Here is a 12,539-nt window from a genome sequence, read left to right on the forward strand (position 1 = left end):
AGATACATGCTGCTAGCTTGCCCATGTGAGTAGAATATCACAAAGCCACATTAGGGCATCTGTTTAGTCCTTTCTGTATCAAGTCCCCAGTGACCATTTCTGCTGTCTTAGCTAGTGCTTGTAATTGGCCTCTTGCCAATTCGGGGCCCTGGCTGCACTATGCCACCCCTTACAGGATCCTGATTTTAAGAAGGAAAAAAAAATGAGACAATAAATCCCAAGACTTTGTTAGGAGTATGGATCCTGTGTCCTAGAATCCACCTTTTGCCTAGACCTCTAGAAGGTTCTCTTTTGATCTTTAACCCTGAGACGCCTTTCCTAGGACCCTTCCCAGATGTCCAGTACCGTTTTCTGCTCTGGGACTCCTTACTTCTCTCCATTGCCCAGGGTCTACTATGGCTGAAGATTGGACCCAAGCCTTCCCATGATGCCCAGAGCACTTTGGCCTGCAGCTTCCATTTCCTGAGGTCCTTGTCCTCTTCTGCAAAATTAAATCCTTTGAGCACTGGTGGGTTAATGTGTCATGGAGGCCTCAGTCCAACAGTTGGTGGGAAGAGGGTTTCCAGCTGGGGGGCTTGGTCCACAAAGCCCATTTTAGACTCCCCACGTAGGCAGCTCTCTGCACACACAGCCCCCACCCTGCCTAAGCATTCACAGCACTCTCCTTCCCTCTCCAGCTCTATAATCCATTGGTCGACACAGGGGAGGGCCTTGGTCCAGTTTTCTCCAGGTGTTATCTCAATTACCCTCACCACAACTATGACAGGAGATTCTACTCTGGCTCCCAGCTCACAGATAAGGAAAGTTCCCTCCCTGAAGGCTGGACATCCAAGGACCCTGTCTCCACAGGTCAAAGTCCTTCCATGACCCCAGCTTCTCTCCTGAGCCCTTCCCTAGGAGCTGTTTCCTCCTCTGGGGCGGCTGTTCACTGCCCTGCCCTGAAAACACTCACAAGGCCCCCAACCCCAGCTTCACCATACTCTGCTCAGCTCTCTGCCTGCCTTTCTCTCAGCCCAGCCCCAGCCCCAGCCCCAGCCCCAGCCCCAGCCCCTAAGGAACTTGAAATGTTTAAGCCTCTTTTCCAACAGGTCTGCAATCATAGCAAGACAATTTAAAAGATTCCAGAGGTTGCCTCCCTCCTTGCCCCTGCTCTTCCTCTGTTGATTTGTTTCCTGTGTAGGAAGCAGCTAGCAGTGGGTCCAGTCAGGGACAGTTCACAGTGGGCTTTCAGGAGCTACAGGGAAAATATCTAGGCTGAGCCCATCCCTGCACCTGGATGCAGTTATTACAGGGAGAGTAGGTGGGCTGACCCCACCTCTGCATGGGCTCCAGGTGTACAGGGAGACCAGGTGGGCTGATCCCACCCCTGCATGGGCTCCAGGTGTACAGGGAGACCAGGTGGGCTGACCCCACCCCTGCATGGGCTCCAGGTGTACAGGGAGACCAGGTGGGCTGACCCCACCCCTGCATGGGGTCCAGGTGTTATACCCTTCTCAATCTTCTTGGTCATTAATTGGATTTCTTGTCTGGGGACTTCCTGAGGACCTGATATGAGACCACTGTTTAATACACCCCAGTACCCCTTACAACACCTTTGATCAAGAAGCAAGAGCCACTTGGGTGTGCCAGCTAGAGCAGGTATGAGGTGCCACGCAGTCAGATTTGGGGCCTGAAGCTTTTGTGCTGTGTTTTTTCCTTCCCGGAGCTCATGGAGGCCCTTAGAGCTTGACACTCCACCTCCTCCACCTGAGTCAATTGCTGCCAGGCTTCTACCTCGTCCATGAACAAACGTCCCCTACTGTGGCCACCAGCTCCTACTTTGTATTCTGATAAATGAACCTCTTACTAGATTGGGGCATAAGCCCAGGGTTTGTGAGGATCAAAAGACTCCGGGCTCTGCCACTCACTGTCAGGGATTCTGAGAGATGCACCTGAATCCCTGTGGAAGTTAAAAGCATCAGGTTTGGTGGGAGGGCACCCCTGGTGCGATACCTGCTCCTGGGTCTGCAGGGTGCTAGCGAGCTGACTACCATTGGTCGTGCCTCTGTGTGCACCACTTCCTTTCCTTTGCTGCCCTGTCAGGTGGCCTCTGCTGGCTCAGAGGTGTGCCCTGTGCTAGCACCGTGGCTGCGAGAAACGAGCAGCCTTCTACAGGCTCAGGGATTTGGTGGACCCTCCCATCGTAGCACCAACAGCCCTGTGTTAATGGAGGTCGTTCATCTCAGTTCCCCCTGCCCACGACTTGAGAAGCTCGCAGTCCCCATCCAGCCTTCCTGACTCCAGTTGCGCTGATCGCCTCAAGTCTGGCCTATGATGCCCACAATTCAGATGCAACTCAGTTCTGTTTCCTCCGAACCACAACTCTCCTTGGACACTGAGATCCAACCATCCCTGTGGCTCACTCACAAGCTCCAGCTCTCTGGGTCCATAAGTGCAGACAAGCTGCAGGCTTCCTTCTGCACTGTGGCTCACCTCGGGCCCCGGTGTGGCGCTCAGAACAGCGTACCTTTTCTTGCCCACTTGCCTATAGCATGGCGTCCACCTAGCTGTGCTTGGCCAGTCCCCGGCCCGGGTTTCCCATGTTCTCCATCTATCCCTCTCATGTCAGTCATAAACATGTGAGGCACCCACCGTAGTACAGGGACCTTGGAGGGCATAAGAATTCCAAATGAGATGCGGCGAGGCCCTGTGTCACTGCGCAGGGCAAGAAGACAGTCTGGTGCTCTCTACCTGCTCTGCCAGCCTAGTCCTTCGGCCATTCTCACAAACAATGCCTTCCTCCGGGATTTTCCCACATCTGGAAAAAGCTTCCAGCTGGGGTCATGGTAGAGCAGCAAAGAAAATTTAAACAAACCTGGGGCTCTTCAGAATCCTGGTCACATACAAAATGTGTTAGAGTTTGGGGGACATGGGAGCATCGAAACACGTGGTTTGGGGGTAGTTTCTCTTGGCTGGTGTCTCTGTGAGTGGATCTGACTAAATGGTTGTGTCTGAGCTCAGGCCTCTCCCCATATCCCATTTCTGCTGATTCTTCTGTATGGCGTTCTCCTTTCCTTCCTGAAAAATGTACTTCTGTTTCTGGTTGCAGCCCTGCCTGCTGGGAAGGATGGAGCCCAGAAAGATAGTGCTGGCCCTTCCTACCTTACCCAGCAGTCCCTCCCTCCCTCCCCCACCACAGCCTCTCACTTCTCATTCTCTGTTGCATGATGCTTTCGGGAGATTGGTCTATTGCACCAGTGAGTGAAGATGGTCCTTCTGTGTGTTCAAGTGCTACCAGCTGTGGCCATGACAGAATTCCCACTTCCTTCTTCCGGCGCAGCAGCTCTGAGCAGCTACTCCTGTTGCATTTGTGCCTAACTGGAACCGACTATTGGGCCTGTGCTCTGGACCAAACCTGTGGACAGCTCTGGCTACGAGCACCTCAGGAGTGACTTTTGGTCCAAGCAGATGGGCACTTCTGTTGTCTTGTCCTTAGCGGATGCATCTGAAGTGGGCCTGGGTCCCTGATGAGGACGCAGCTGCCCTGTGGTAACTGCACACACCCCGGCTAGTACTTAGGTAACACCCAAATGGCACAATCCTGAAATTTGGGATCCTTCACCCCAGGGTTTAAGTGCATGTGTCGTCCCATGTCCAGAACACGTGTATGGTTGTGCTTCTCCCTCCTGCCAGCCACTGTGTATGGCCTTTAAGTTCTCTGCATAAAAGAGGGTGGGGATTTTCTTATCGCTCCAAAAAATGTTTTGGCAGCCAGTGCATCTTCCTAAGCACCTTGTGCAAGAAGGCTTTCCAGGCTGGGCCAGCTCTGATAGCTCGACTGAATGAATGGTGGGAAAACAGACTCTCCAGTGTACATTGAAATTCCAGGTATTTGCTCCTGGCAGTGGTTCCCGCTAACCGCGGCTGGCAGCACAGACAGCAGGTGCGAGTCAGCGGCGGGCGGCTAGGGCTTATTGATTTCTGGGCTCTAAATGAGAGAGTGGAGAGCTCCAAGTTTCACACCCAGGGCCCGCCTGGCTGATTGCGCTGACCTGCTTCTCCAGGCAGGAACCCCCATTTACAGGAACATATTTATTTTTACATATCAATGTGCTTGATGTACTTGATTGAGTATTATGGGTTTGGCCCCAGGAAACTCTCCTGCAGTTTATAAATAGCAAGTTCGGGGATGTAAAAAGGTTCCTGGAATTAGAGAAGTGGTTGGTGTTTTTTTTTTTTTTTCTTTCTTTCTATGAATCTCCCTCCCCACCCCTTTCATGACTAACTTTTACATTTACTTCACAAACACTCATTTCTTACTTGTTTCTAGAAATATACTCCTTCCAGATGCTTAACGCTGCAAACTGATTCCAAGTCACGTTACAGTTCAGATTCTAAACCCAGCTCCAGCTAGGGATGTAGCGTATTTACCTCACGTGCAGGAATTCGGTTCCATCTCCAGAACCGTGTAAGCTGAGTGTGGTGACGCAGCCCCGTATGTCAGGTGCCTCGGGCAGGAGAATCAGGTGCAGAGGCAGGAGGATCCTGAATGCGGGTCCATCCTTGACTATGTAACAAGTTCGAGTCCAGCCTGGAGTGCCTGAGACCCTGTCTCAAAACAAAAGGCCGGCAGTCTCCATCCAGAACACAAGCTCTGAGGCCCTACTCCCCGAAAGTTACTGCTGAAAATGGAGTTTATTATCTGGCAAGAGTGTGGCCTCAGGGATTCGCAGATGATACCATTCGCAGCCTCCAGGGAGATTCCACTGAACCCAATTTTAGCAAATTGGTTCTGTGAGCTAACACCTCTCTCTCTCTCTCTCTCTCTCTCTCTCTCTCTCTCTCTCTCTCTCTCTCTCTCTCCATCCTTTTTATGACTCCCAACAGAAATGGAGATCTTCGCCTTTTTCAACAGACCAAGGAGCCAGCAGAAATGTCTGCAATACTACCCCGTCACCATCCCCCTCCAGGTCTCCAAGAACGGCCAGACAGTGAGCAGTCTGGACGCCAGCTGGCTGGAGCACATGAGTGACCACTTCCGGAAAGGCGGTGTGCTGGTGAACGCCGTCTTCCAGCTTGGCATGGCCAACGGTACGGAATGCTTTACCTCTTTTCTTGTTCCGGTGATCTTGGCTCTTCTTCCCAGCGTCCTCCATCAGAAAGCCGCATAGAGTCAGTAGACACAGGGTTTGATTTCTAACTAGCATATATCGGGCAGGTCTCCTGAAGGCTAGCCCCTCTGCCATGACCTGGTATGAATGAAGATGGTGAGTTTGGAGGCTTTTAAGAAGGCGGCTGCCTGGGACTGTTAATTCCGGAACCCTTTGGATGCCGCTCCAGAAGTGCAGATTGTTTGTTTTGCGTGCACCATTGCAGTCTGCAGCAGCAGCAGCACCCTGGCACTGGAAAGAATGGCAGCCCCCGCCTCTGGGAGCTGCTGCTGGGACATAAGTTCCGCACTCTGCCTTAGAAGTGGGCTCATCTCTAGGCCCTTGCTTTGAGAAATAGCACCACTAACATCAGCTTTGAGTCAGAAGGAAAGTCCGTCCGCAGTGGGGAGCGTTTTTGGAGTCAAGAAACAAATGGTTTGGGGTAACATGTCGGTGAGTTGAGTCACCTTCGAAGATAAGCGGTTTGGGGTGCGGGGCCGGCGTACCGGCTCGGGCAGGGGTGTGAGTCGGATGCCTGAGGTGTGTGGGCGTCACATAAACCTGGGGACATGGATGACAAGCCTGGCGAGACACTGATGACAGGGTTGATGACATGTAGCGTCTCAGGAGCAGGGCTGGGAGTGAGGTTTCGATGCTGCACTATGTGGGAAGGGCCACGGAAGTCTTCTCAGAGTAGAGATCCTGTTGCTCCAATGTGTAGGCTCTGGGTGATTCTCAGCCTGGGATGATGACAACGCAGACATCGGTTTGGGCTTGGAAGGTCCTTGCTTTTTCCTATTTGACCATTAGTGTTCCGGTCAATGGATCATTGTAGCAGTAGCGGGCATGGTGAGCGGGTGAGTCTGAGTTACCAAGAAAAGCGTCTAGGACAGTGCTGTCCGGTAGAACTTTCAGTGATGGTAGAATGTTCTAGATCGTGCTATCCCAAAGCCGCCAGCCACAGCCCCTTTGGGTGGTTCCGGTGTCCTCAGAAGCAGGGCTTGTCATGAACTGTTGGGAGGTGCACCATAAAGCCCCAGGGGCAGGAGGGGCTTGAAGTGGGTGTTTCCTGTCCACTTCATCAGTTGGGAGCCCATCAGCTCCTGCTTCTTTAGGAACACTGGCAGTAGCTCTTCCTTTTCTGTTTTCTAGGGAGGCAGACAAAGCTTCCTCCTCAGCAAACCTGTGACTGACTGTGTAACACCTTAAAGATGAACAGCTCTTAGTAGCTTCTCAGGAGGCTACTGGGTAATTGTCTCTCTCGTCTTAGCAAAATTGGAGCATCAAAAGAGATGTCTTTGGCTCCATTATCTGAGCCAAGAGAGAATACCATGTAAGCTCCCAAAGCCATTGATCCTGTCTTGACGATAGTGTGGAAGATCCAGGCGGAGTCAACCCCTGCACTCGTCTCACCTCCCCCTCCAGCCCTGCACACAAAGCACAGAGATCTGCTGGGGCTTTACAGCGGCCCCACAAGTGTAAAGTGTCGTTATAGCCTCCCCTGGCTTTAGGTACAGCAAACTACCGTTCCATCTATGAGGACGAATCGTGACATGTCCCCTGCGACCGCAGCCCCTGTAGCGGTGACTCTCACACCTTTGCAGAGGAGGCTCTGCCTGCACAGGCCTGGGGCAGACCCCACTGGAGCAGACCTCAGAACGTGGTGTTTTCACTGTGTCTTTCTGCTGCGAGGAGAGGGAGTCACGGCAACCTTAGTGGCAAGGGTGGTTCTGCTCCGAGCAAGCTGAGGCTTTCCGGTGGCCAGGGAAGAAAGCAGGCACCTGACCTTTTCCCGGAGTTGAAGAGACAAGCGGAGCCTCGTTGCCAATAACCTGGCAGGGAGAGTCAGTCTGTCGTGGCCTTTAAATGGGCATTCATTCCTCTTCAGAAGTATTTTCCACAGAGCTATGATATTACTGAAAACTTTGTCCTTCAGGTAAGGTAAGGCCTCAGTCTGAGGTACACAGTCAGACTCCAGCTTCCATTTTTACCTTCCGAGAATGTAGAAGGGTCTGTTCCGTGTCAAAATTCACATTCCTGTCCTGTTGGTGGTTCTTTGTTTCTTTTTTAATTAATGCCCAAATGGGCATGTTACCTACTAGGAGTCTTGATTGGGTCCATTGTCTGGGCCAGTTAAAAAAAAAGAAAAGGAATCTAAAGGCATAACAGATAGATGCAGGGAAAATCTCGGACGGGATTAACTTTTAGTGGCTTTTTATTAGACATGAAGAAATGCATACCGGGAGTAAGGCACCCAGGATGACCCTCCTCGCAGAGGAAAGGGGACACCTGGGGTGCCAAAATCTTGTCTTTCCTTAAGGGCTGGGAGGTTTGATGGTCTTTGAGATGTTCTCATCCTCTAAGTTGAGATTGATGAGCTTGAACAAAGACAGGAAAGCTGATAGGCCAACAGCATTGAGGTAGGCATGGCCTTATGGGCCCTGAACTTGTCAAACTGGTCAGGGGGCAGGTAAGTGGTGGCTAGGCCTTGTCTCGGGTCGTGAGTTCAGGGAAGAGGAACATTTGCTGTCTTTATTATCTGTTTGGGCCCATCCCTACTGTCCATCAGGGATCTAACTCCAAGTCCCTTAGGCTCACAGCACAGGAAACACAAGTACAATGGCCCCTTTCTGTTACCAGCTGCTGCCTTTCCCTTCAGTGGAAACACAGCACTTCCTGCAAGCCCCAAGCAGCCGTGTGAGCTAGGGACTCCATGTCTTTGTGGGATAGCTGTGGAAACAGGTTCTCCCAGCTAGGAGGTGTCAAGAAAGTGGGAAGAAGAAAAAAAGGAAGAGGAGAGAGGTGGCAAGGGATAGAGTGTGTGTGTGTTGTGTGTGTTTGTGTGTATGTGAGTGAGTGTGTGGTGTGTTGTGTGTGTTTGTGTGTGGGTTTGTGTGTGTATGTGTGTATGTGTGTGTATGTGTATGTGTGTGTATGTGTGTGTATGTGTGTGTGTGGTGACTCTGTGTGAGTGGTGTGTGTGTGTGTTGTGAGTGTGTGTGAGTGTGTGTGTGTATGTGTGCGTGTGTGTGTGTATGTGTGTGTGTGGTGACTCTGTGTGAGTGGTGTGTGTGTGTTGTGAGTGTGTGTGAGTGTGTGTGTGTATGTGTGCGTGTGTGTGTGTGTGTGTATGTGTGTGTGTGGTGACTCTGTGTGAGTGGTGTGTGTGTGTTGTGAGTGTGTGTGAGTGTGTGTGTATGTGTGTGCGTGTGTGTGTATGTGTGTATGTGTGTGTGTGGTGACTCTGTGTGAGTGGTGTGTGTGGTGTGTGTGTGGTGCGTGTGTATGTGTGTGTGTTGTGAGTGTGTGTGAGTGAGTGTGTATGTGTGTGTATGTGTGTGTGTGGTGACTCTGTGAGTGGTGAGTGTGTGTGAGTGAGTGTGTGTGTGTATGTGTGTGCATGTGTGCGTGTGCGTGTGTGTGTGTGTAAGCCTGTAGAGGACAGAGGCATCAGATCCCCTGGAGCTGGAGTTGGAGGCGGTTGTGAACCACCTGACGTGCATGATGGGTGAAAAGTGTGAACTGATTTAATTGTTCAGCCATCTCTCTACCCCTCATTTAACTTCTGTGGCCTTCCCCCTACATACACTGAACAGGAGTGATGATTTACTCCTTGTGGGAGGATTGAGTGGGAAACCGTGATCCACGTCTAACAGGGTGCCTCACACGCAGTGTTTCTTCCTGTGATGATTAATCTCAGATTAATCTCAATTGTCAGGTTGATGATATCTGGAAGCGCCGGGAGAAATGTCTCTGGGCATGCTTGTGGGGGATCGCTGTGATTACGTTAATTGAGGTGGGAATACCTGTCCATTGGGAATGGCACCATTCACTGGGTTGAGATCCTTCCTAGGCTCTAGAACAGAGAGAAAAGGAGCAGAACAGCTTCCATTGCTCTTTGCTGGTTGACTGAGGATATTCTATGAGCATCTGCCTCAAGCCCTACAGGGATGACTTCCCCTACAGGGGTGACTTCCCCTACAGGGGTGACTTCCCCTACAGGGGTGACTTTCCCCTACAGGGATGACTGACTTCCCCCTACAGGGATGACTGACTTCCTCTACAGGGATGACTTTCTCCTACAGGGATGACTTCCCCTTACAGGGATGACTTCCTCCTACAGGGATGACTGACTTCCTCCTACAGGGATGACTGACTTCCTCTACAGGGATGACTTTCTCCTACAGGGATGACTTCCCCCTACAGGGATGACTGACTTCCTCCTACAGGGATGACTTACTTCCTCCTACAGGGATGACTGACTTCCTCTACAGGGATGACTTCCTCCTACAGGGATGACTGACTTCCTCTACAGGGATGACTTCCTCCTACAGGGATGCCTTCCCCTACAGGGATGACTGACTTCCTCTACAGGGATGACTTCCCCTACAGGGATGACTGACTTCCTCCTACAGGGATGACTGACTTCCTCTACAGGGATGACTGACTTCCCCCTACAGGGATGACTGACTTCCTCTACAGGGATGACTTCCTCCTACAGGGATGACTTCCCCCTACAGGGATGACTGACTTCTCCCTACAGGGATGACTGACTTCCTCTACAGGGATGACTTCCTCCTACAGGGATGACTGACTTCCCCCTACAGGGATAACTTCCCCCTACAGGGATGACTTCCCCTACAGGGATGACTTCCTCCTACAGGGATGACTTCCCCCTACAGGGATGACTTCCCCCTAATGTTAGACTGTAACCTTGACCCTTAAGGCAAACACACCCTTAAGTTGCTTAGTTGGGGTGTTTCATCACAATCCTTACCTGGTCTGTTAGGCATTGAACTTGAAGGCTAGTCCCTGAGGACAGAAGGGACTTCACTGGGCCTCTAAACAAGAATGCAGGAAGGTAGCAGGCCCAGATCCCAGGGAGGGCTGGAGTGGAGGTGGGGGAGGTAAAAGCAGGCAGCAGTTCAACAGTGCCTATGCTTGCAGGAGGTCACATGACAGCATAACCACCCTAAAGGAGATCACATGACAGCATAGCCACCCTACAGGAGATCACATGACAGCATAGCCACCCTACAGGAGATCGCATGACAGCATAGCCACCCTACAGGAGATCGCATGACAGCATAGCCACCCTGCAGGAGGTCACATGACAGCATAGCTACCCTACAGGAGATCACATGACAGCATAGCCACCCTGCAGGAGGTCACATGACAGCATAGCCACCCTATAGGAGATCACATGACAGCATAGCTACCCTACAGGAGATCACATGACAGCATAGCCACACTACAGGAGATCGCATGACTCATAGCCACCCTGCAGGAGGTCACATGACAGCATAGCCACCCTACAGGAGGTCACATGACAGCATAGCTACCCTACAGGAGATCACATGACAGCATAGCTACCCTACAGGAGATCACATGACAGCATAGCCACCCTACAGTAGATCACATGACAGCATAGCCACCCTGCAGGAGGTCACATGACAGCATAGCCACCCTACAGGAGGTCACATGACAGCATAACCACCCTACAGGCATGGTTACTGAGTTAGAGAGCTGGCTGGGGCCATGCCTGGAATCAACAGAAATCAACATGAAGTAGAATTCAAACTGTCCTTTGAATGTGGACAGTTGAGCCCTAACCTAGATTGTCCAAAGAGCAATCAAATAGCTGTAGTTTATAAACCTACAAAGAGTAGACTAACTGAATTGTCCACCTGTCCGATTGTGCACATCCCAGATACCGTACAGCCCAGGACCGCAGTCCGATCTTGGATGTGCACTTGGTGGTCTATATGTCTACAGAACAGAACTGGACCCAGGATTTACCTCTAGAGATGGCAGTTCTTTTTTCCATGTCCTTCTTGCATATCCCAAGCTCGGAATGTCACAGTGGCCTTTTGCCAAAAGGTCAGGATCAAGTATGTATGCAGTACCCCAGCAGTAGCCTTTGTGCACCGTAGGAGAGCATCTTAGTAAGACACAGTGACGAGAGAGTGCACTCCATAGCATGGAGGATGCTAACCTTTTCACATCAGGAAGCTTCACTCTGAAAGTGGTCCTGTTTACACCCGGGTTGACACACATGGCAGGGAGGCTGCACGGTGAAGGCGAAAAGATGGAGGAGACAAGTCCATCAAAACAGTGGCTCCTTAAGAGCCCACCTCCAGACTTCACTGACGTCTTCTGCCGTTACAGATGGCCAGGTTTTGACAGCTATCCTGAACTTGCTTTGTTGTAGACTAGTAGGTGATGCAGCCTTGTACACTCAGGAGAGCAAGGCAGAGCAGCAGGCCTGAGGGGCAGGGATGAGGCAGGCAGTGTCTGGGTGGTAAATGTGGGGGATAGGATACACGGCAGGGGAGGGGGACATCTGGAGGAGCCAGTTCATCCCCTCCACCTTGGGGTATCAACTCTGCTGCACTGTTGACAGTCTAAAGACTGTCTGTGACTTATGTTGAATTGGGCATTTTAGTACTTACAGCTCAGTGTGTGCACTTAAAGGGTGGCCAGGGTGGGGGTGGGGAGTGGGGGGATGGGGGTTCACTGAGAAGACATAGCCAGAGGCTTTGGAAAGCAGATGGTTGTCATCCTTCAGGATTTGGTTCAGGGACTTCCCAAATGCCCAGATCGGAGGATGCCCACGTGTACTGACTACGGATAGCCCCCTGTGCACTTTAAATCCCTGCAGGATGACGTTTAATATTTAATATTGTGTAGATGCAGAGCAAGTGGTGTGCTATACCACATCACTTAGGGAATAACGGCGAAAGGGGAGGGGTTCCTATTCAACACAGATTACATGTCTACTGTTAGTTGACACCACAGAAATGGACCCCGCAGAGGAAAAGAGCCACTTCTGACATTTTACCGAGGTCTAGAGAAACTGTGTACTGTGCTCTCCTATCTTTGAGGGCTTAAAGTTGAGCTGGACCTTGGGCCATGCTTATCCTGGGGCCGGAGGGTAGCTATGAGGCTGTTCAGCTGCAGAATGCTTCTCCCTGGTTATCTGTGTTAAACGGCCTTTAGACGCCAGCAAGCTAACACTCAGGGACAACTCTGAAAGCGTGGCCCTCGCCGAGGAGGTTTCCTGGTATACTCCAGGCTGCAGAATAAGTAGGAAGTGGCTCACTCGTGTGAGACTTCGTGAAAACGGAGTGCGGACACCGTTGCGACAGCATCGCGACTCCCATGCGAATAGACCACACCAGGCCGCTCTCAGTTCCACTCGAGAGAGGTTTACTGTGGGAGATGGAGATGAATGGGGAAAAGAGAGAGAAGAAGGGGCAAAGGTCAGAAAGGGTCTGCCTTTTATTTAAGCTGTGACTTCACCACTCACAGGTAAAGTTGGGAGGTAGACCAGATGGATGCTGGGAATGTATGGCGATTGCCACAGCAACAGATGCGTAGGCCTATGGGTGACGTCACCGTCATCACTGG

General features: G+C 51.4%; 1 protein-coding gene across 5 annotated transcripts in view; it reads left to right on the forward strand.

Moving 5' to 3' along the window:
* The window catches only part of Rftn1 (raftlin lipid raft linker 1), a 196,641-nt gene that overhangs the window by 137,525 nt on the left and 46,577 nt on the right, over nucleotides 1-12,539 (forward strand). For 3 of the 5 annotated variants that reach the window (XM_087567211.1, NM_001135011.1, XM_087567212.1), the window contains 1 exon segment: nucleotides 4,867-5,070. In XM_087567211.1, coding sequence (XP_087423337.1) covers nucleotides 4,867-5,070 — 204 coding nt within the window. 5 annotated transcript variants of the gene reach the window in all.

This window comes from Rattus norvegicus, chromosome 9 (genome assembly GCF_021556685.1).
Source record: "Rattus norvegicus strain SHRSP/BbbUtx chromosome 9, alternate assembly SHRSP_T2T, whole genome shotgun sequence".
Lineage (NCBI taxonomy): Eukaryota > Metazoa > Chordata > Mammalia > Rodentia > Muridae > Rattus > Rattus norvegicus.